The 26,446-nt window shown below is 37.0% G+C and overlaps 1 protein-coding gene across 1 annotated transcript in view; it reads right to left on the bottom strand.

Annotated features, from left to right (window-relative positions):
• Rp1 (RP1 axonemal microtubule associated) overlaps positions 1–26,446 on the bottom strand; it is a 247,560-nt gene that overhangs the window by 49,116 nt on the left and 171,998 nt on the right. The window contains exons 16-17 of the mRNA XM_031366740.1: positions 18,196–18,303; positions 1,576–1,775 (exon numbers count right to left, since the gene is read on the bottom strand). Coding sequence (XP_031222600.1) covers positions 1,576–1,775; positions 18,196–18,303 — 308 coding nt within the window. The remainder of the gene's footprint in view (positions 1–1,575; positions 1,776–18,195; positions 18,304–26,446) is intronic.

Here is a 26,446-nt window from a genome sequence, read left to right on the forward strand (position 1 = left end):
AGGGAAGGGGCAGAGGAGGACGCTGAACCCCCTCTGTCACTCGGAAGCTGAGAGGATCATGTCCCTCGGGATTCTTTCTTAATACACATTCTTTCTATCTTACATCATCCCAGAATTTATAAAAGAATGGAAGTCATTGCCTCCTTTCTACACATAAAGAGAACACTGGTACAAAGAAATTAAATGACACAGGGTTGTCATACTGGAAACTAGCACCAATCAAGATTTCCTGGCTTACATTCTGGTGTTAGAACCAGGACTAGTAACAGTGACTGCACTTTAGAAGCATGTAGAGAGCTTTCAAAAATCTGAGTTTTCAAACTGCAGCCAAACAAAACGAACGGGCTCTCTGGAAGTGCAGGCAGTTGTCACTGGTTTTTTAAAGCTCTCTAGGTATTCCAATGTGCAATCATGAGACTCTAAGATTCAACCCAATGTTCCTGAAAAACATTGAGCAAATTTATCAATACATCAATACAGCACATGATAATATGGCATATGACATATTATCAGGAACATCATGCTTCTGTGGATGACTTGGCGTTTTAATTCTAACATGCATTCTGAATTATGAACTATCATTTTCAAGAAACCATTCAAAAACATGTTAGAGGGAGTGATCACCATGGGCCATATCAAAGTGCCCCTCCATCACTGTGGACAACCATATTTCATCAGTAAAATGCCACTAATAACCATAAAATTAGATCTACAAGCTGAGAGCTGAAAATGCAAAACTAACCAGATATTAATGAGGCCAAGTGCTGAACCCCAAGCAGCCTTTTCAGACTGGTGACTAAGGTTGGCCTCCATAATTCGCAATTCCCTAGTGCACAAAGAGACACTCTCAAGGATAAGCAACTGCTGTTCAATGAATGCACTGAAGAACCACACAGCTTTCATCTTGCGGGGTGTGAGAATTAGTAAAGTACAATTTAACTGTCCTGGTTGGCTTTTGGCCAGTGCTCCTACAAATGACACAAGCAGCAGGTTGTATGCAAACCACAGCAGCTCAGAGCTCTCACAGTAAGACTTAAGTGCCAGAGCAGTTTAAATGGTGACAGGCAGAGCCTGCTAACACTTGGTCCAAGCCTAGCAGTGTCTGAAAGTATATCAAGTACAGAAAGCGGGGCTTCCATTTACTCTAAGAGTCTCCCATATCTTGTAATCAGGGCATAATTTTAACTGGATTGTTGATTTTTTATGACAATGGCCTTAAAGAAAGAAAATTTTTATATAATCTTCCACACTTCTATGAATAAGAGAGATGAGTAAATGTGTTTATTTTTATAATTATAGTAGGAAATAAGTTAACTAACTTATGGTGTTTATTTCAGACTAGTTTTATTTTATACAGTCTCTCTCTGTCTCTCTTTCCCTTTCTCCATCACACCATTTCACTGATTCAGTCTCCTCTCTCTCTCTCTCTCTCTCTCTCTCTCTCTCTCTCTCTCTCTGCCTTTGTATATCTCTACCTGTCTCTGTCTCTCTGTCTCTGTTTGTCTCTAACACACACATATATATTACATATCTTTGAAATGTTCAAACAATAACATGAGTACTGATTTTCCTTACCTGAAATTCATCATTCTGTCCTGGAAGGAAGAGCTGCTCTTGGCTGTCCTTAGTAAGGCTGATTGGTCCAGTGACACCTTCATCTCCATACACCCACAATGTGACATTGGCCTGAGTTCCTTTATCTCCAGTCAGCACTAAGACCTTCCATTTTTCTTCTAACAGAAGTGTCTCAGTAATGCACAGATGCTTGCTTCCTTCTGTACAAAGTAAGAGAAGAACATAAGGGGCAGATCAGGTATGTTAGTCTAACAGAGTTCTCTGTTCCACTGAAGTCCAAGAGTATCAAAGAACATCAAGCTGAGCTTGGGTGATGTGGGGTGAGAAAGGCACTGAAGTGTGAAGGCTCCGGACAGCTGACGTATACTTTTCTCATCACAGCAAGGTTCTGGGCAACTGAGACTCAACCATAGAAGAAAACCACATAAAAACAATAATCATCAGCTATGCTCAGGGAACTTTTCCCTCTACTCAATGCTACAACACAGGAGGACATGCTAGAGCCAACAGTGTGAGCCTATAGATTTTTCATAAAGTCATAAAGTCATAAAGTCAGTTTTGTGGGGTTTATACATAATCAGTAACTATGATAAAAGTAACAAAGTGAATTAAAACATGTCTTCAAATATCTTAAAAACAGCATGGCAAGAATAGAGAACTTTTTTCTGAAATGTAATTAAAAATAGAAAATTTTAAAACTAATGTATATTTTCTGAAAGTTGCTTTCTCTTGGCCTGGATGATCCCTGTCAACACAACAGAAGGCATTTTCCTCTCAGCTATATAGTATCCCCCCTCTCTCTCTCCCTTTCTCTCTCTCCCTCTTTGTGTGTGTGTGTGTGTGTTTAGACTCAAGGTTTGTAATGAGTATCTTCCCTTGATTGAACCCCATCTTTATTGTTTGAGAAAGGTTTGCTCAATGTCCCTAAAGTTCATGGATTTGGCTAAGTTAGCTATTCAATGAGCTCCTGAGAGCCAGCCTCCTCACAGACCCTCCTCAAAATTGAAATGTTAGGCACCATCCCAGATTTTCAAGTCAGTTCTGTAAAATTCAGGTCCTCCTGCTTACATGGCAGTAACTTTATTTACTAAGCCATCTCCTATGCTCAATAATCACCATTTATCAAGACTGTACTTTTTCTGGGCTCTGTGTTAAGTGTGACATATACAATCCTCATTCAGTCATCACTACTAAGTTTTAAGGTGAATCAGATAATGAGGTCTGTTTTAAAATGAAGAAAAGAATACTGAAGACTTCATGATCAATAGTGTAACCAAATATCTACAAATTCTACTGGTATATCATATATCAAGAAAGAAATTAGATACCCTAGATCAGAAATTGATCCTTGGGATACTGATTATGTATTTTTTCTGGGTATTTTAGTATTTGAAAGAATTGCTTTAATTTAAGAAAACTTTCATTCATATTATTTACTGAACACTAGACAAAAAGCATTGCTCTCTTTTATTAATGGTAGTTGTGGTCTCCAACCCCCCTTTTACTTGGGAGCTACTCGGCTTCCATATGCAGCCCCGACAGGCTGGAAGCTGGGGCCGGACACCCGCTGTGTGGAACCCTGACTGCTGCTCCTTAGATCAAAGACTGAGCAAGTCTCATGTTTATGTTAAAGGTTTGCGGGATTTTCCTTTCAAGATCTTCCTCTGGTCTGGTGTTAATGGATCTTCTTGTGTTTATGTTAGATGGGCAGGTTTCAATTTCCTCTGGGTCTGGTTCCTAAGCATAACTATAAATACTGAGTGAATTACAGTAAAGTTCTCTCTCTCTTATCACATCTACCTGGCATCTGTGTCTTTCCTTATTAACCGTTTGCCTTCCCAGGACTCATTTAACCCAGTTCGTGAATACCCACTGAGGAAGGTGACCGCTGGACGGTCCCCTTCAGGTAGTGATTTAAAATAAAAAAATCAGAACCTTGCCTTAGAGATATATGCTATCTAATGGAGAGGAAAAGCAAACTATTATTTTTATTTGAAGCATGCAAAGACATTCGTGGGAAACATGAGTATTGCAGTATCCAAACACAGCTGTGATCAGGAAGTGATAGAGAGAGAAATTGGAAGGAAGTTTCCTGGGATATCTCACTGCTAGATATATAAAGAGGAATCTATATTTTTCAAATAGAGAAGACACTCTATACAAAGGTAGCAATATGCTTAGCATGCCCACAAAATAAGATGTTACTAGTGAGGATGAGAGAAATGAGGAACAAAGTTGATACTGGAATGCTCAAGTTATCCAGAGTGGTTTTTAAGTCAAAAGGTGTTCCTATGCACAATAAGCTTTGTGTGTGGCATGTGTGTGTGTGTGTGTGTGTGTGTGTGTGTGTGTGTGTATGTGTGTAACTTAGTTGTTTGATATAATCTGCAAATAAATTAATGGCTGCTAAGGAGCTCTCTACACTAACTTGTTCTTGCATCATTTACACAGACACATCATAGACTGAAGATGTACTCATAAAAATTGATAGTTTAATCTATAATATAGAGTGATGTAGTAAAGTCTGTACTGTCATCAATTATATATGAACACCATCTAATGCCATGATCTTTTGGAAATGAACCAAAGTCCATTAGTCTCAGACTATAAATTTCTCCATCTGAGAACCATAAAAGACTTTGCATTCTTGACTCCAGGTTTAAAAATACTTAGAGGTGGGAAGATACTTCAAGAGATTGCTGCTAGATTAAGCACTAATCTTCAGTGCTTAATAAAAATCCAACCCTGAATGTAATCTAAAAGAGATTTGCATGATTCAAACTTGTTCTCTCTAAGCATTACAGAGCACTTTAATTATACTACAATCAGGTTGACTTAAATAAAGCAAAATAAAAATTCTTGAGTACTTGATTTCCTGAAAGTCAGGAGGAAAAAACAATTGATGATATTGATAACAAAAAAGCTGGTTTTAATAGTTCACAAGTAGATAAATAAAAAAGGCAGCTGAAGGCATGTTATTAACAGAACATGAGAGAGGGTATATAAACCTTTGTATTATAACTAAAGACAGTATTTGAAAAGGTGCTATATAGTAAAATACAAAGCAGATATTGAAAGTGAATGTCATTTCAAAAACATAGCTCCATCTTAACCATAACTTCAATAAAAGCACCACTATTTAGAAAATACAATGGGCTAAAGAATGTTCTCTATAGTTACCTTAAAATGAAAATGAAACTTATTAAATTGACACTAAAATTTTGAATAATCACCAAGTTATCAGTTTTCAATTTAAGATAGAGCAGTTACTTACACAAAAGCAAAAGAAACAAAAACTTAATAAACATAGATAACAAATATGTTAGAACACCAAGGGTCATCCAATATACCAGAAGGCTGGATAAAAACACAGAATAACAAAAGACAAACAAAAAAATCAACAAGAACAACAACAACAAAAATAACTAGCCAGGTTCCAGGTAAATGTCTGTATTTCTATGAAGAACATTAAAAATGGAGTTTATACTCAAAAGAAATGATATATAAAATATTCTAGTGATTATAATGTACAGAAGAAATATATACAGAAGAAATGCAATTAAGATTTAAATGGGTCCTTACAAGTGGAAGTACTATGTACAGATTTTCAAGTGGCATAAAAGAATGCCTATACTTCTATACTGCTCTCATTTCATGAGAAGAGATTTAAGATTCAGTTTACAGTGAATATTCATTTACCACACATTCAGAAAATAATGAAATTGAATTAAAATGAAAATAATATTATAAAACAACACTGTTCACCTTTTGAGATAGATGTATAGAAGGATTAATGGGAAGATGGATAAATGGAACACAAGTATAAATAACCTATTAAAAATGTCATATATACCCTCCCCAAATAACCATGGGAATGAAGGAAGAATTGATGAGCCAAAAGAATTTGAGTAGTTTTCTGCTGAGTACTAAGAGGAATTTTTAAAGTCAATGTGTTTATTTTAAATGAACATAATAGGAAATTTAACCTTTTGACATGGACATAGGATCACCTTTTTCTTCCTGGTGGCCTTCTTCAGCCTTTCATATAGCCTGTCTTTTTTATGACTACTCTAACAGACTCCCTCTGTTTTAGTTTGGTATCTCTAGAGTAAAAGAACTCATATAATGAATCTACTATCTACCTATCTAAATATCTATCTATTTATCTATCTATATCTATCTACCTATCCATCATCTATCATCTATCTATCAATTATCTATCATGTATCATCTATTATATAATCCAGAAGCTCAATGTTTTAGGCTCTAATGCCAATGAAGGAATGAATTTGCTAGAGAGGGCAAAAGCCAGCAGAGACCCTTTGAGATCGAGATTGGAAGTAGGTCTTCACACTGCAAATAATTTAAGAAAAAAATTCTTCACAGATGTTCCCAGTCATTTGGTTTTGATTAATTCCAGATGTATACAAGTTGACATCAACGAATAGTGATCAAACTCTTTACCAGGGACTCAAAGCTGCCACATCACAATAGTAGTCTGGTAGGAGACATTTATCATGCTTCTTGTTGTACTCCAAAGTCTCCTAGTCCTGCCACAACCTGATAGCAAGAGCCCCTTCACCCAGCACATCCTGATGGCCTAGTGACTCAGTCTCTTGTTGCAGACTCAGTGTCCCCTAGCTCTTCTCAACTATCTCTCTCAGATTTATCTTCTAGAACATCTCCATTTCTTTGTGACTCCACACCAGAAGAACAGCTCTCTACTATTGACCCCACAACCACTGTACCTACCTGGGACCCAGAACTGCTCTCTACCAGGGACCCCACATCTGTCACAGTTGACTAGGACCCAGATTAGGCTTTTAAGATAAAGAATGAACACTCATCAAGCAAAGAGGAGACCAAGTATCACCATTACTAAGAAACACTTCAAATGTATTATTAACTCCAGATACACTAACATAATACTAGCTACCAAGACAATATCCTTCCTTCAGACGTCAACAAACCTCCTATCTTAGGCCTCAAGAAAAGCAATTTAATCAAATCACAAAGAAATTAAAGTAGCAATTATCAACATTTTTCAGACCTTAATGAGGATACAGATAAATATGTTAATGAAGGTCATGAAAACACAAACAGTAGATGAAATAACAAAAGAACAGTCAAGCTATAAAAGTAGAATTTAACACAGAAATAGATTTACTAAGTAAAAATTAAACTAAAACAGAACTATAAAAAAATAGGTAAACAATACCAACAAATTAAATGAACTAAAAGATAAAATTTGAGGTCTTAAAATGGGAAGTAGGAGTAAAGAATAGCTCAGTCAAAGAAAACATTAAATCTAAAATAATCAAGGAACAAAACATCTGAGAAATATGAGACATCATAAAAGACCAAACATTCTACTAATACATATAGAGGAAGGAGAAGGAACCCAGGTAATAAAATACTTTTAATAAAATCATAAGAGAAAATTTTCTCAAGGTAAAGATCAAGTTGTCTCCTGAAGTATAAAAAGCATGCAGAACACCAGATACATAGGGCCAGGAAAAAGATCAAGTAACATAAAAGCCATCCCATCAGATTAATTGGAGATTATGAAATTCAGAAGGATTTGGACTGATGTTCTAAGTGCTTTGTGTGATCATAAGCACTAGCCTATCACTATATTACCCAGCAAAACTATCCATTATAATCAATAAAGAAGTAAAAACATCTTATGATAAAGAAATTTAAAGAATTTCTGTCCACCAATTCAGATCTACAAAAGATCCTAATAAAAAAACTTTAGTCTGAAGAAAAGGTTAGTTTTCTTTACAACCAAGAGGTCAAAAGAAATAAATATACCCAAAATAGTCAAAAGAAGAGTAAAAACAATCCACCACAACAAAATACCATGAATTATTTAATACCTCATTAATAACCCTCAATATTCATTGTTTTAATCCCCACAATAAAAAGACATGCACTATAAATTGGGCTAGAAAACAGAATCAATCTTTCTGCTGAATCCAAGAAATATCTACTACCATGGACAGAAATCAACTTAAGGTAAAAGATAGAAAATTGTATTCCAAACAAATGGAACCAAGAAGCAAGCTGGTATATCTAATTTAATAACTGACAAAATAGATGCCAAGGTATTAATCAGAACAAATAGGGAAGGGACCTGTACAGTCATCATAGGAAAACACCTCCAAGAAGATACAATTCTAACAACACTCCTCAAATTATTCCACAAAACAGAAATGGAATGAATGTTTTCTAATTTTTTTGAAGCCATTATTACCCTAAAACCAAAGACCCAACCAAAAAAAAAAAAAAACGGAATTAATTACCATTAAATATCCCTTATAAATGCAGACAAAACAAAAAATCCTCATACAATACTTGCAAGCAAAAGTTAAAGACATATCAAAAAAGATTACCCATCATGATTGACTTTGTTTTGTTCCAGGGCTGCTTTTGTCCAGCAAAGAACACTCTCATTCAGCAAAGCAGCAGCCTATAGAATGGGAGGATGTCTTCTGCCATTACCCATCACTAGAGAACTGGTATTTAGAATATTTAAGGAATTCAGAAAATGGACATCAAGAAAACAAATAATTCAGTTTTAAAATGGGGTATACAGCCTCAAACAGCATCCCTTCCATAGCCTGACCCACAGCTCCAACAGAAGACTCTCTCTCTACCTGAGGCCACACTGGTACTAAGACACTGCCCACTGCCTGTAAGTACCCTTTAAATGCTTGCAGTCCCTAACAGTACTCCCTCTCATGGGCTTCATATTCCAACACATAACTCTCAAGGAAGACTCATAATTTACTAGAGACCAAGCCAATACTGGGAACCCCAGTACATGGGACCCCAGAGGCCACACCATTATCTAAAACCTTAGAAACCACATCAATTTTGAGAACCACAGAACCTCAGAGGCAATGCAGGCACTCAAAATCCCAGCAGAGACACACTAGTGGACCTGAGAGTCACTGGCTTCCAGAACCACAGGCCATTTAGGCCAGATTACAGAAGCAGAAAGCAAGAGGAGAGGATCAAAAAAACCATCTATCCAACAAAGATAAAGTCAGAAATTGGAACCTAAACATAATAATCCTCAAACCAGATGACTAGAGGCCAGAATAAGAATACAATCAGCAATAGCCAGAGCAATATGGCACCATAAGAGCCCTGCTATCTTACTACAGAAAGCCCTGGATATTCCAACACAGCTGAAGCACAGAAAATGACCTTAAATCCAGTACTGTAAAGATTATAGAGCCCATTAAAGATGAAATGAGTAAATCCCTTAAAGAAATCCAGAAAAACACAAATAGGCAAAGAAAATGAATAAAACTTTTCAAAGTCTGAAAAAAGAAAAACAGAAGCAATAAAGAAAACACAAACTGAGAGAATCCTGGAGATAGAAAGCAAACATGAACTATAGATGAAAGCATCACCAACAGAATACAAGAGATGAAAGAGGGAATTTGAGGCATAGAACATACTATCGACAAAATGCATACATCGGTTAAATAAAATGTTAAATCTAAAATGTTTGTGACACAAAACAGAAATCTGTGACACTATGAAAAGACCAAATCTCAGAATAATAGAAATGGAAGGAGAAAATTCTCAGATTGAAGGCCCAGGAAATTTTTTCAACAAAATTATATAAGAAAAATTTTTTAACCTAAAAAAATATATGCCTATAAAGGTACAAGAAGCTTACAGAACACTAAATAGATTAGACCAGAAGAGAAAAACCTCCTGACACATAATAGTCAAAACATTAAATGTATAGAATAAACAATATTAGAAGCTTCAAGGAAAAAAGACTAAGTAATATATAAAGGCAGACCTATTAGAATTACACCTGACTTCTCAGAGACTCTAAAGACCAAAATGGACTGCACAGATGTCCTGCAGACTCCAAGAGACCACAGAGACTAGTATACCAAATAAAACAATTAATCATCATAATTAGAGAAAATAATATATTCCATGACAAACTCATAAAATCCATTCACAAATCCAACCCTTCAAAAAGTACTAGAAGGAAAACTTTAACCCATGGAGGTTAACTACATGCATGAAAACACTGGTAATAAATAATCTCACACCAACAAATCCAAAAGAAGGGAAGTGCATGCTAACACACATGCCCACACCCACACCCATCCACCCACCCTCACAGGCTCATTCAGACAACCATCATTACCAACAACAACACAAAATAACAGAAATTAACAATCATTACCCATTAATACTTCTCAGTATCAGTTCCTCAATTTTAAAAAAAAAGACACATGCTAACACAATGGATCAGAAAACAGTTTCTATCCTTCTGTTGCATACATGAAATACATCTTAAGGTCAAAGATAGATATTACCTCAGATTAAAGAGTTAGAAAAAATATGTTCTAAGCAAAGTGAACCAAGAAGCAAGCTAAACTGGCCATTTAAATATATAACAGAATAGATTTTCAGCCAAAATTAATCAAAAGAGATGGGGATGTTTCAATTTAGAACATCTATACTCTAAATGCAAGAGCACCCACAGTTGTAAAAGAAACTTTACTGAAGTTTAAATCACACACTGAACCACACACATTAACAGTGGGAAACTTTAACACCCCACTCTCACTAACGGACAGATCACAGACACAGAAGCTAAACAGAAATAATGAAACCCATAGGTGTTATAAAATAGATATCTACAGAATATTTCACTCAAGCACAAAAGAATATACCTTCTTCTCAACACCTAAAAATAGGGTATAGATATGACAGAAAGTTCTCAAATATAAATAGGTAAGAAATATTTTCGAAAAAATGGTTAACATTCTTAGCCATCGAGAAAATGTAAATTAAACTAGTTGTAAATTTCATCTTGCTCCAGTCAGAAGAATGACCAAAGTCAATTTTAACGAATGACAGCACATTCTGTAGAATATGCAGGGTAAGGAGGAAAGCACTTACTCATTATTGGTGAAAGTGCAAACTTGTGCAACCACTGTGCAAATCAGTGTGGAGAAGCCTCAAATGCTGAAGTGGTATATCTTTTTTGCAGAAATATTTGCTCATTCATGTTCATTTACTCTCTATTAACAATAGTGAGAAATTAGAAATAACCTAGATATCCATGAACTGATAAGTGGATAATGAAAATGTCATTCATCAACACGATGGAATACTTTACAGCCTTTAAGAAAAAATGAAATTATGAAAAGTTCAGGTAAATCAATGATATTAGAAAGAACCATCTTGAGTGAGTTATCTCAGACCCCAAAAGACAAATACTGAATATTTTCTTTTATATGTGGATGTTAGATTTCAACCACAGAAATTAGATAGCTTGTGATGAAAAATGGGGGGGGGAGTTGGCATCCAAAGAAGAAGAATAGAGTACAGTGTTATAAAGACATAAAGGGGAAGCCAAAATAACTTAAATTGGAGGGAATATGGGAGGGCAAGGTAAAGGAGGAAAAGTGGGGAGAAACAACTAAAGCTAATGGCCTTTTCAAAAGCCATATGGAAGCCTACTATTGTAGAAGCTTTCTAAAGTATATACATATATGAAAGGAATTTTAATGGAGTAGCCATTTAATGGAGGAGGGAGACGATGCCCCTACTTGACATGATATGAAACCAAGTAAAAGACCCCAGTACCAGAAATGGGCTACATCTTGGTCAAGCATTCTACGAAGGTGCTCCATAAAAACCCCAAACATCACAGGCTTTTGTGTACTCTGCAACCTAATGGTAAGATCCTACTGCTGAATATACAACTTATTTATATCATTAAACATCTAAAAATAAAGCTGGTGGCCAACTGAAAGACTCATCCCTATAGAATCCATGATGCTAGAAGGTATTTTACATGCTGCTGGAATAGAAAAGGACTCAATTTCACCCAGCTAAAACCTCAACAACCTACCACTGGGACATGGCTGCAAGTTATACTGGCACAAGAGGGTCACAACAATGGAGTTAAAAAAAAACTTTTTGGTTAAATCAAAAGCCTTTTCCATGAAATGGAACCCATAAATGACACTGCTAAAGTGACCAAGAACGCTGACCAAGAATCTGAAACTAGGAAGATCAAAGGCTAAACCTGCTAGCATTATTCTGCTAAAGGAACTTACCAATACAATGACTCCTAACAACATACCTATAGAGCAAAGAATTATTGCTCAATTTTCATCAGAGAAGCTTCTTCTTGCAGTAAATGATAATTAACAAAGAGATCCACAGATACACAATGTACACGTCTTGTAGACTCCAAGAGACCACAGAGAAACTTAGGAGCACTGAACCCTAAATAGGCATCTTTTTTAAACCCTTCCCCTCAAGTTTCAGATATCTATGTAAAAGAGGAAACAGAAAGATTGTAAGAGCCAGAAGTGGTGGACGACTCCAAGGAGACAGCAGTTTCCAGATACAACAGAATTGACCCACATATAAACTCATAACAACAACGACAATACATATAAGACCTGCAAATGTTTAAAGTAGATAAAATAAAAGTGAACACAATATTTCATCCGTAGGAACAAAATACCCATGGAAGGAGTTGCAGAGACTAACTATGGAGCAGAGACTGAAGGAAGGACAAGCCAGAGACTGCTCCACCTGGGAATCCTTCTTATATTCAAATACCAAGCCCAGACACTATTGTGGATGCCAGCAAGTGCTGGCTGATAGGAGCCTGATAAAGCTGTCTTCTGAGAGGCTCTGCCAGTGCCTGACTAATACAGAAGTCGAGGCTCACAGCCATCCATTGGACTGCGTACAGGGTCCCCAGTGAAGGAGAAAGAACCCAAGGAGCTGAAGGGTTTGCAGCCCCTTAGGACCAACAACAATATGTACTAACTAGTACCCTCTGAGCTCCACGGACTAAACCACCAACCAAAGAGTACACATGGTGGGACTCATGGCTCCTAGCAGCATATATAGCAGAGGATGGCCAAGTCGGTCATCAATGGGAGGAGCCAGGCCCTTGGTCCTGTGAAGGTTCTATGCCCCTGTGTAGGGGAATGCCAGAGCCAGGAAGCCGGAGAGGGCGGGTTGTGGGTTGGTGAGCAGGGAGACGGGGGAGGGAACAGGCCTTTTTTTTTTTTTTCCTGGAGGGGAAATCGGGAAAGGAGATATCATTCAAATTGTAAAGAAAATATCTAATAAAAAATATTCCATCCCTAACCAAGACCAGTTGAGTTTCTTGAATATAACAACCACACTCCAAGGAAGGCTGAATGGCCAGGAGTAACTGGTCATCACAAGGCACACTCCATGTTATTTTTGTGAGGGTTTTGTTATTTATTTATTTATTTATTTATTTATTTATTTATTTATTTATTATTAGTCTGATTTGTTTCTTTTTTGTATGTTCTTGAATTTTTTCTGAGTTTTGTTTCGTTTTTATGAGAGAAAAAACATCAAGTTGGGTATGTAGGGTAGTAGAGAAAGTTTAGGAGGAGTTGGGGGGAGGGAAAAGAAATAATCAAAAAGTATTTTATGGAAATTTTGTATGAAAGTAGTACATAAGGGAATAAATAAATAAAATGAATGTATTTTTCTGCATTATTCATATGAACTTCTCCAAATCAAAGATTCTTTCAAATAATGAAAACTTTTGTCAACGTTTTATTGCTTACTTCAATAGCACAAGCATCGAACAATAAACATAGTTAATTTTCAATGTTGAGAGGATTTTTTATCATGAAAAGGGACACTAAGACTATAACCAAAAACAGTTAATGTAGCCTATTACCCAGAAATCCCACTTCTAGATAGTATTCTTAATATGCATGTGTGTGCCTAGTCAGACATGTAGTATAGACCAGGGCCCACTGTTTAGTTTTATTAATTACCTACTACATATGTTATGTGCTATCTATTGGGTAGATAACTTATGCAATCAAGTTGTTTGATAAAAGAATATACTTAATATTATTAAAATGCTTATAATATCTGTTACTTTCTAACCTATATCGATACTGTTAATATTTTGCTTTCAGCTCTAGAAATGTTATTTTTTCCAGAATAGATATAATGATTTGAGAGAAAGCTCCAGTTTGCAAATAGAAAATTGAATCTGTTTTTGACCAGATTTCTGTCTGTATTTTAATATGTTGGCACTGGCACCTACCTACACTTGAAAAAGGAAGATGTAAGGCCAAATGCTCAGCCCTGAAAAAGGCATGCTAGTAGATTTGTATGTACTGAACAGACTATATTTAGGTTGTGTATATTATAATCATATATTTATATATGTATATGTGTATCTATATATGCATGTGTATGTATATACACTCATGATTGTATTAACAATGAATAAAAGAAGATGTGAATTTGAAGAACAGGAAGGACATATGGAAAGCTTATGAAAGAGGAACAGTAGGAGAGATATAGTAGCATAAGCTCAAAAAATTATAAAAAAAAAATTAAACATGATGCAATGGCTTTGCTTTTCCAGACACCTAGCAGTACCTCTGAGCACCTGCTGCAGACAGAACACTGATAGTGTGGCTGTCCCTCTGCCCTTGTTAGGTTCCAGGTGCTGACATCATGACTGCAGGTGAGACCTCCAATGCACTTGCCACTCTGGGCCTCAGGAAGGTTCCATTCAGAGGGCACACGGTGTCTTCCCTGTCTTCACCTGGTCTGAGTGTGTTTAGATGCAGTGTTTCCAAATTTTAGGCAGAAGGAGTATATGCCCTGTTACATACACATTTTTAAAAGATGAGTTTCTAAAGTATAGATAAAATGGTTTTACACCTTAGATTTCCTTAAAATAACCCATTTGGGATAAAATGAGATACTGTGAAGGGCCATCAAGAAAGACTGGGTTTATGGTAGAAATTTAAACTAGGTAATGGGTACATGGGGAGTGGATTATATGGTCTCTTATTTTGTGTAAGTTGGAAGTTTTATGTAATAAAATATATAGACTTAACAAAAATAAGGTTTTTGGCTCACATTCTCTATCGTAAGAATACTGGTTATAATTAATTCTAATATAAAGTAAATTTCTGCTACAGTAATGGTAGAGATCCTGCTGCTACTGCACTGCACTATTACAGTTATGCTGTTGACAGCTTCTGATTCTCATGATGTGAGAAAAGTTTTATCCTTCTTGATAATTGACAATTAAGCATTTTGAACAAAGACAAGTTTCTTTTGTCTACAATTCTTGAAAAACTGAATTAATAAACATCATCTTCAATAACTCACATTTGCTTTTAAATGGCTTTGAATGCAGGAAAGGGTTTTCCAAAAATATTTTAGCATGTGTTTTCATGTGAATTTAACCAAATTTTTATGTTTTTATATGATTTCAAGCAAAACATATGTAATATGACTTCCAAACTACCAAACCAAAGAAAAGCAGTGAACATGTAATTGCAACTGCCTAGAGGGCCAGGAAGAGGCACCTAAAAGGGGTGTGGCCTAAAAGGGGGTGGGGTAAAGCCTTATAGGAAGACTCAAAGCATTAGTCCACCAAAAATTATACATGCTCTTACATCCATTCTCACTACAGCCTAAGAAAGCCAAGTTTAAGTAGACCATGCATGTGTGCCTTGCGGCAGCATCTCAGGAAATGTCTTTGTGCCTGTGGTCTGTGGTATATCTGCAGTTTCAGCAACCTATGAATTACTTGAACTCAGACTCCTCCCTTTTTTCTGTAGCCTCCAATCCCACATTGTCATTAATCACTAACAAAGAACTTACAAGACTACACTGAATTCAGGACTCAAGTTTTATTTTGTGCCTAGGATGCCCATTATCAGTCTGATCAGTCTGCAGTGTGCAGGCAGCTTTGTGTGGTTTAATATTTGATCCCATCCACTTACTCATTATTACATTTCAAGACAGCTGAAGCCAAGATTGTTTTCCTTCCCATTCTACTCCCCTACGCACTGGCTAGTCTCATGCTAACTTGACACAAGCTAGAGTCATCAGACAGGAGGAAACCCCCATAGAGAAGATGCCTGCATAAAATTGGACTCTAGGCAATCCTGTAAGGCATTTTCATAATTAGCAATTGATGCAGGAGGGCCCAGCCCATTGTGCGAAGTACCATCCCTGTGTTGGTAGTCCTGAGGTCTGTAAGAAAGCAGAATGAGCAAACCATGGGAGCAAGGTAGTATGCAGCACCCTTCCATGGCCTCTGCATCACCTCCTGTCTCCATGTTCCTTCCCTGCTTCAGTTCCTGTCCTCACTGCTTTTGATGATGAAATGCTATATAGAACTGTGACTGAAATAAACCCTTTCCTCCCCAAGTTGCTTTGGTCATTACAGCAGTAGTAACCCTAATACAAGTTACATCATCAATCAGTTAGATACAAGGTGTGTGTGTGTGTGTGTGTGTGTGTGTGTGTGGTGACTGAGCAAACAAATCACGAGAAGCATCTGTCTTTATCATAAGGAATAGTTGTTTCATTTACTCAAGTCCACATATTGACCTTGACCACCTGGGCACTGCTATTGCTAGATGATGGACCTTTGGGGGTAGGTCTTATGGAAGGTCTTACTTTTAGAGGTAGTATCCTTAAAGGGCATTCTGGAATCGCTCTTTCTTTCTCCATTCTCTCTCCCTTTCCTCCTCCTCTCCACTCTATTTCAATTTGAAACAAAATCACTTGCTTGCTTCCAAAATTCATTCCCAACTTTGTCCTACGAGTTGATGCTGTAAAGAATATTCCTGGTTTACACTACTATGTGGACTTTGTACTTCCAAAATGTTGAGCTAAATATAACTTTTTTGTTTATAAGAGAACCTGTGGTATTAGTTGTAGCAATGCATAGATTAACTAACTAGTACATTTCATTTGCTTCATTACAAAATTCCATGGTTCCTACCACTCAAAATTTTAACAATGCCAACATTTAAAAATATTTTACAAGAACAAATTTTATAGGAAATATGACAGTTTTCTCTGAGCTTTTTTTCATTCATAAAAAAAGTCTATTGCTGAAGATGTCAGCTATCAGACTATTTTGAGCCATGTCACATTTTGCTTGAGGTAGCCAACTCTAATTTAAAAGCCTTTGCTTCCTGACACAAACTGAATTCTTCTGTGAGAAATTTTAACTAGGCACATGTTTCTCATAAGAGTAATTCTTCACACTGCTCCATGAATCTATGCTATATGGAATATATGATGCAATCCAGAACTAGTCCACTATAGCAAAAAGTCACAGTACTGGTTTCCTATGACTGGTATCATAATGATGTAGGCATGTCATTTATACTTTTTAATTATTCTTTGACAGTTTCAAACATCTATCTGTTGAGTTTGAGTTGTGTTGATCTCCCATTATGTTCTCTTCCTCCTCTTCCTCTGAAGACCTTTCCAGAAAGCCTCCTCCTACTCTGATGTCCTTTTCTTTCCTTCTTTCTTGCTTACCTTGTTTGTTTCTTCCTTCCTGTCTTTCTTTCTTTTCCTCTGAGTTTAATTGAGGTTGCCTGCCTGAGCATAATGGGTAGAAGGGTATGGGTGTGGGTTACTTACTGGAACATGGACAACATATGAATGGCTACACTGTCGAAGAAAGTTTTTCCCTCAGAACCCACTACGTGCCCAAACCCCACAGTGAATGGTGGGACCTGAAGGGCCCCTCTTCCATGCATCACAAAATAGTTGCAGGTGTGGTTGTCTGCAGATCTTAGGCAGATCAGCACAACTTCAGTGAGTTTGCAGATGCACTGAGCTTGCCATGTCAGGAAGACACTTGTGACACTCTTCTCCGTCTTTTAGCTCTTAAACTCTTTCTATCCCATATTCACAATGTACCTGAGCCTTGATGGGGGTGATATTCATGACCTGTTTCAAGATGAAGACTCTAGAGACACTCATTCTCCGCAATTGATTAGCTGTGGTCTCTGCATTAACTGGCACCCACTGTAGAAACAAGCTTCTCTGATGAAATTTTAGAGACACTAGATTGACATTGTGTCCATTTAGCAAACAACAGTAGTGAGTTCTCTCTTGGGGCCTATGGTCTTCCCAGCTACAGGCTCCTGATCACATTTACAGTACAAGGCATCAGGTTTCTCTCGAAGAGTGGGCATCAAACCCAATAGGAAAGGTTTAGCTACCCTCATAGTGCCATGCCACTATTACATCAATGGGCATATCTTGTCAAATAGGTCCTTTTAATCAACTACTGTTAAAAGAAATAATGGTTTAGCCAATAAATAATTTTCAAAAATCATTTTGTTAAAAGTAATTTTCTAGTTATATGTAAAAATGAGTATATTGGGAAAAAAGGAAAAATTCAAAGCCTGGTATGGGGGCACACAAGTTTACTTTCCTTCTTCTGACTGAGGCTTATGAATTCTGGGCCAGACTGAGGAAGTACTATATTGTTTCCTTCTGTTTGATGATGGTTATGTCAGAAACCACAGAGTTTGATGGATGTTGTACATTATCCTTGCCAGTAAGGATATATTTGAGAAAAAGAAAATTATCAAAAAATATAGAAACTAGTATTTGGAGTACTTTGTTCATGATCTACCCCATTTTGCATCATGGAAATGGGAGTTATTTTGATTGTGTTAAATAGTATACTGTTCTTCCTAAAGCAACTGCAAAGAAGAAGCAAAGAAGAGAAACAAACCAAAGAAGGAGGGCAGGGCTACCGCTTACTTTCTGATGACAATGGTGAGGAACATCTGGCCTTGGATTCTGGTGGTGTCGTCTTGTCTTCCCCTTGGCTGGGTGTTGCAGACATTCCCATTGGGTTTTCTCTGCCAACTGAAATTAAGATTTTTAAAAACTGAATGGCACTATTCTTTCAAAAACCCCTGCCTCTTCTCAGAATATTCACCATATGCTCAGCACCAAGTTTCAGTTTTTCCCATTGTTTGCATTTCAATGCCTACTCAGTTCATTTCACTCTTATTACACAGTTACCAGAAAATGACTATTAGTTCTTACCAGCAGGCTGTGCATAAATGGAATTCCTATAAAGCCTACTCACTGCTCTGTATTCCAAGCAATAGCTTAACACCAACAATATGAATCAAATGACTTATTCAAGATGTTTTCCTTACTGATTATAAACGAGAGCTACTTGAGTAATCTGCTGCTTTGCCTTTCTCAAAAGAAGAAACAGCCTAAAGGAAGAGAACTTCACGAAATCTTACTAGAATATGAAAACCAGTGAAATATATATATATATATATATATATATATATATATATATATATATAGGCAGTTTGGGAGGCTGATTAAAAAAATAGGTACTCCAACTTTATGTAACAATGACTTTGATTTAAGCTGCTTATTCAATAGTGATACTTTTACTTAGATTGTCAAAGTTAAGTTGTATTTGTTCTTTACAATCAAGAATAGGATGGGTGCTATCTCTTAAATGACAGTCACTTAGACTATAAATGTCAAGTTTTAGAGAGTGTACCCAGAACATTTATAAAGATGTCTGACTATAGAGCTGGGCGGTGGTGATGCACGCCTTTAATCCCAGCACTTGGGAGGCAGAGGCAGGCAGATTTCTGGGTTCCAGGACAGCCTGGTCTACAGAGTGAGTTCCAAGACAGCCAGGGCTATACAGAGAAACCCTGTCTCAAAAAAACAGAAAAAAAAGATGTTTGACTATATAAGATTATAAGCAGTCAGTAACATCACAACTCTACTCAAAAACTTGGATGACTTGTAAAGTGAGAAAGCACACAAGCCTCCTAGGTGTGGAGTGAGTGACAGTTATTGAAAGGAATGGTACATAGACAGCAGGGCACTGGGATCTGAGGAACACCTGAGACATTGTACCTTATGTATGTCCTAAGATTATAAAGTATAAATACACAATAATGAGCTTTCAACACCAAGTCCTATGAAGCATTGATTTTCCAATTGGATTTATTTTAGCATAATGTTAAGCACTCGGGATGGATAATAATAAAGGAATTCAAAATATTAAAAAGAAAAGTTGGCTAGACTTCTTCATGTTCTGGGACAAAATAAAAACATGAAGGAAAAAAGATATCTAAAAACAACTTAGGGTCCATTAGCCTATGCAAATAATAAATATCTGGTATTATGAAGAATATGAACCAATCTTCCAGTTATTGTCATGACATTAGAAAAAAGAAATGTATAAAACATAATTTTGGTGTTTATGGGGTGTAAAGTCCAGAGGGTCACACCTAGATGATGATCTCTTATACACATGGAGAGTGATTCACAATATCTATGAAAAAAGTATACAGGAAATATACTGAAGAAAGTAATATCCCTGTCCTGAGACTGCAAACAAACACAAAAGGGTCTGCACATAGGCTTAGCACACATATGACCATAAAATGAGAAATAGCATTGCCAGTCTTTCTACCTTCCTTGCACTAACTTCTCAATGTTCCGTCTGGACTCTCCAAAGAGTTGATGGCATCTGTTTGTACAACAGTAGTAGTAGCAGATTTGGACATAGAAAATATATTCTGCAAGTGAAAGGTCAAGGAATCTCCTGTCTCTATAAGAGGGAGCAGGTGACTCACAGAAGGTGATTCAAGCTCCAAGTACCAAATAAGCCCTCCAATAACACTCTGGGTTGGTGCCTATAATACCAGGTTGCTCTCCTATCTAATTTTCACAGTTGTAAAAGGAGTGTGAGGGGCTGTGGATGTAACTCAAGAGGTAGAATGCTTGCCCATCATACATAAAGCACTAGGTTTGATCCCTAGTACCCCATAAAACTGAGAATTGTGGTACTCTATAAGCCTAGCACCCAAGGAAAGGAGACAGGAAGATCAGTAGTTTAGATGTCATCTTTGGCTATTTGTGTATGTAGTAGGTTTGAGACCAGCCTGGTCCACATAAAACACTATCTCAAAAATTAATTAATTAAAATTTAAACTTAAAAGGAAAATTAAAAAATGTATTAGCCACAATGCAAAATGATAATTATAACAAAGATAAACGAACTGGAATGTTCTCTCCAGATAATTAACTATTCACATCTGATAGTATCTCATTGTAAACTCAATGTTAGTTTTAAGAGTCTACAAAATTCATTACTAAAAAACATATTTTTTATATTTAAAAATAACAAAATATAAATAATTGCAACAATGAATTTCTGCCACATTTTAATAAGTGAGATTATTGTACACATAATAAGAATGTGATGAATTGACAACTATTGCACTTAGATTTTATATACAAACAATTTTGTTTTCAGATTTTTCTAAGATCAAGCAAAAATGAACATTTTAAACACAAATACTGTAAGACTTCCTAGGGAACATGGAGGCCTTTGTACTCACAGATATGCACTAGAGGACCCTGGAACATAAAGCACATGAGGTTGTTCCTTCAAGAGGATTCCAAAACCTGTTCTCCTCCAAAAAACCTGAAGTGGACATGCTTTCTGGCCTGGTGATCTTTGTGCTATGTGTGTGGGTCGAGATTTTCTGGTACTGTATCCTCCCAGACTCTTTTCACAAATCTGTTTTTCTCAGTCCATCTATAGAATCATTCTTTTGCACCTTACAAAGAGTTTTGCTGCTGTCATGTCTGATGTTTCTAGTTTACTTTCTTCCTTGAAGAGGTTTATGTGTGCTTTGTTCTTCAAGCAGGACTTAATTAACTGCGTTTTCAGAAAATTGTGCTGAACTTAAACATGCATAAAATAAACCACTTGGGGGCAGACTCCTGACGTTTGAACAAACACTGGCTACTGAATCATGTAAAGCTGAACTGCATTTTCACCTTCTGCGGTTCATCATTTTGTGGGCTGTCAAAGTTAGAGACCCCTCCCATGAGGCTTAAACCTGAAATTCTTTTTTTTTTAAATCTTATTTTATTATTATTACTATTACTATCGTGGTGATTATTGTTATTTATTATCTCTGTGTGTGTGCATGTGTGTATTTGGTTTGTATGATATGTACATATCTATACTTCTATGTCTATCTATATCTATAGATAGATGATAGATAGATAGATAGATAGATAGATAGATAGATAGATAGATAGATAGATAGATATAGGCACATTCATGTTATGGCACAAATGTGTAGATAAATACAATTCTGTCCATTGTTCTTTCACTTTCATCTTTACATGGGTTCCAGGAATTGATCTCAATTCATAAAACTTATAGAGAAAGCTCCTTTACCCAATGAATGATCTCAATGCACCCAAGAAATCCTTATTGTAACAAAAATGTAGTATTTAAGACATACCTGTAGTTCTATGTCTTTTTTAGGTTGTTGAGCTAGTGTCTATTTTTTTTTAATAAAAAGGGTTGCTCATACCACAATATCTGCCAGAAATAAAAAAAGACAAAATTGTGTGCATGAATTAAGCCAGCACCCTAAGGCTTTGAATCGGTTCACTCTGGCCTCAGTGTTATATGTAAGAAGAGGGACACTGAAGCTAATGGAACGTTCACATTTCATCTCGACAAAAGTTCTCTTAGCCCCACACAGAGAGACGTTTCATTATTTGAGTTTATAAGTGTTGGTATCAGTTGGAGTTATAGGAATGAATGAAATTCCAAAATAACCCCTATATCTAGATAATAAATGGAGAATCTCCTGACCAGTCATTCAGCATAATAAATGCTGAATAATTCAGCATAATAAATGCATAATAATTTATATTAATTGAAATGAGTATAACAGCATATATTTGTACAGCACTCACAGAATTTCAGACATCCTTATATGTTAAACCACATGGCTCTTATACCAATATTGAGTTAGAGAATTCTTGTCTTCATTTTATAGAAGAGACAGATGTGGTCCAGTAGGTGTGTGGGCACCCAGCTACTAAGCGACCAAATTAGGGTCTGAATAGCAACAGTCTTGCCCTCACAGCTTGACAGCTACCTCCCCAAGCCTCTTGCTGTTTGGAGGACAAACGTCATCTCTTAGAATACCCTTGTCCTATGGGATTGTGCAACCTTTCTGTTCTTTCTCTGCTGCTCATTCCTCTCCATGGAAGTTCCTTATTGTGTACAGTATTCACTGAGTTTCAGAAAATGGTGAAAAAAAAGCCTTGGATTGTGTTGAAATAAAAATAATTCAAAACTCATCCATTTCAAGAAGAAGATTAAGTCTGTCAACCATATTTATATAGTACCAATCCCATAAGATTCAAATTTTTTTAAATTATAAAACTTACTGGGGTAGTTACTGAAAATTTTTAATAAACAGTCTATCACACTCACAAAAGCTCGTAAGGGCTTTCTGGGAGGGAACTGTTTGTATTTGTTGTAACTGAAAAAGCCCTAAGACTTTGCACACTAAAGGAACACTGCCAGTGAGTGAACTCTCAACCCACCCTAGCAAAGTTTTTAAGTATTTTCTGCACCACTGGTCATTTTGAAGGACCTATGGAATATTACCATCTTTTTATCTCAAATACACATCCATGCATATTTTCATAGGATTTATTTACTAAAACTATGCACATTTGTAATTGTTCACAGACTTAAGCCAAAAAAAAAAATCTTACCACAGTATGATGTTACTATTCTTATTTGCATATAGCAAAGCAGAATATGAAATGTTTATTTAGGGACTTGCTGCTAGCACACCAAAATAAAACCCAAGTATCACATACAACTGTGTGAATGTTACATTTGCTTATTCCACATATACAGCCAATTTATGTACTTTGAACCTAGAGCTATACTGCATTTACAGATGCCAAGGGATGGGATCAAGTAGTGTGCCTTCATGTACCAAGGGTTCAGAGAAGCCAGCTTATAACAGAACAGGAAAACAAAGGAATGGCAGGGTAAGTTACAGATGAACACCCACTCCTATGCTTCCCTGGGCTGCTTGGTAACTCAGCAACCCTGAGAACACTGCATTGGGTTGAGGATAAATATCTGTCTCTACATGGTGGCTCCTGCACAGCAAAGGTCACCTGCACATAAGAACCAAGCTTTGTGCTTTCCTTCTATGGAGTGTTCAGTGTCTGTTAAGAGTCAAAAATAAATCTCTGAGAGCAGTTGCAGCTGCTTACTCTGCTGCTGTGCTCTTCATTATCCCAGATGGGAAATGCACAGCTTGGTCATAGAATCAAAGGGGCTTGCTTGCTGAGTGTGAACATAACAACCCGCTAACACTGGGATTTCCCCCAGCACTGGAAACCAAGAACAGAAACTTATGTAAGGAAGCACTGATGAAAGCACAAGCTGTCCGTGTTCTCTAACAGAACTGAACTATGGAGTTGGTAAAGTGACTTTTGCTTGTGTGTTGGCAAGTACAGCCTCTTAGGACCCTTCATCATCCCTTCTTTCCATCTTCTATTTATTTTTATAAATTTACTTATAATTATCACTATTCATTCTTTGTTATCTTCTTTGTTCCCATAGTATTTTCCCTTTCATTCTTTTTTCCCATAAGCTAGTTGCCTCCTGTTAGCTCTTTCCCACTCTTCCGCTGCACCCTGCAACCTTCTGTCTGCTCTCATGTAATATGCCCTGCAGAGTTCCAATGGGCAAATGGAACACTCATTGTGCTGAGTGGGAGTGGCATTCTGTGACAGCCTGTGGGGAACAGAGGGTGGAACGCCTGATGATTTTGCCAGCCCAACTATTTGTAAGGTCTTATCCACAGACACTAAAGGTTTAAATGAAGGTGATGCAGAAAAATATAAATAACTATGTCAGCGATATGTTTCACTATCATGAAATCAAACTGCATTCTTGAAATCTTCTGTAAGATATCATACAGATGTGGGCACACACAGAGAGATGCAAGTACACACACATGCTCCTACAGACTCTAACAAGAAAACAAAAGCTAAAAGTCATAGTGTTTGAGAAAAGTTAGATTTTGGTTAAGCCAAAAATCATAAAACAGCACCAGGCAAGATTTAGAAGGAAAAAGGAATACTTTTGAGGTAGTGTTAAAAAGCAATATTACTCCTGAGATTCTACCTCACACCAGTCAGAATGGCTAGGATAAAAAACTCAGGTGACAGCAGAAGCTGGCGAGGTTGTGGAAAAAGAGGAACACTCCTTCATTGCTGGTGGGACTGCAAGCTGGTACAACCACTCTGGAAATCAGTTTGGTGGTTCCTCCGGAAATTGGGCATAGTACTACCAGAGGACCCAGCTATACCACTCCTGGGCATATACCCAGAAGATGCTCCAACATGTAATAAGGACACATGCTCCATTATGTTCATAGTAGCCCTATTTATAATAGTCAGAAACTGGAAACAACCCAGATGTCCCTCAACAGAGGAATGGATACAGAAATGTGGTACATCTACTCAATGGAGTACTACTCAGTTATTAAAAACAATGAATTTATGAAATTCTTAGGGAAATGGATGCATCTGGAGAATATCATCCTGAGTGAGGCAATCACAAAAGAACACACATGGTATACATTCTCTGATAAGTGGATATTAGCCCAGAAGATCAGAATACACAAAGTACAAACTACAAACCACAAGAAACTCAAGAAAAAGGAAGAGTAAAATGTGGATACTTCGTTCCTTCTTAAAAGGGGGAACAAAATACCCATGGAAGGAGTTGCACAGACTAACTATGGAGCAGAGACTAAGGGAAGGACAATTCAGAGACTGTTCCACCTGGGAATCCTTCCCATATTCAGTCACCAAGCCCAGACACTATTGTGAATGCCAGCAAGTGCTGGCTGACAGGAACCTGATATAGCTGTCTCCTGAGAGGCTCTGACAGTACCCAACTAATACAGAAGTAGAGATTCACAGCCATCCATTGGACTGCGTACAAGGTTCCCAATGAAGGAGCTAGAGAAAGGACCCAAGGAGCTGAACGGTTTGCAGCCCCTTAGGACGAACAACAATATGAACTAACTAGTACCCTCAGAGCTCCCAGGGACTAAACCACCAACCAAAGAGTACACATGGTGGGACTTATGGCTCTGGCAGCATGTGTATAGCAGAGGATGACCAAGTTGGTCATAAATGGGAGGAGAGGCCCCTGGTCCTGTGAAGGTTCTATGCCCCAGTATAGGGAATACCAGGGCCAGTAAGCAGGAGGGAGTGGGGTGGTGAGCAGGGGGAGGGGGGAGGGAACAGGAGTTTGTTTTAGTTTTTGTTTTTTTATTTTATTATATTATTTTTCTTTTTTTGAGGGGAACCTAGGAAAGGAGATATTGTAAATAAAGAAATCATCTAATAAAAATTAATTAACTTGCATAGTAAAAAAAAAAATATATTACTACTGAATTGGTCTCTTTCTTTAAGCCAGAACATGCTCAACTTAAATTATTTAAATAAAGTTCTCAAATCCTTCATTTTCTAAAGAAGCCAGACTTACATATATGAGAAATCATTTCAAAATAGTCCCACTTTTTCTTATCATTTGACTTTTTCTCCCCTGCATTTCATTTTTAAAACAAAGTCCATTTGTTTTTATCTTAATACGAACCTGCATTCCCCTACTGTTTCTTTAAAACTTGGAAGTATTAAAAATTGTTAGGTGTGAAGCTGAGAGTTCCAAGAACTTTGCCCTCTGTTAACATATATAAAAATATTCATTAAGACAAAATATTCAGTGTGCATTGTATTGACTAGTTATGTGTCAACTTGACAAAAGGCAGAGCCTTCTGAGAGCAGGGAACACCAACTGAGAAAAGGCCTCTACAAGATCAGTATGCAGGCAAGGCTGTAGAGTGTGATTACAGGTAGTGATTGATGTGGAAAGCTCAAGCCTTTTGTGAGTAGCACCACCCTAGGCTGGTGGCCATGGATTCTTTAAGAAAGCAGGCTGAGGAAGCCAGTGAGCAGCACTCCTTCATGGCCTCTGTATTAGCTCCTACCTCCAGGTCCTGCCCTTTTGAGTTCCTGTTCTAACTGCTATTGATGATGAATATATATTGATGATGAATACATACACACACACATGTATATACATATATATATATATATA

Source organism: Mastomys coucha, unplaced genomic scaffold, assembly GCF_008632895.1.
Source record: "Mastomys coucha isolate ucsf_1 unplaced genomic scaffold, UCSF_Mcou_1 pScaffold14, whole genome shotgun sequence".
NCBI lineage: Eukaryota > Metazoa > Chordata > Mammalia > Rodentia > Muridae > Mastomys > Mastomys coucha.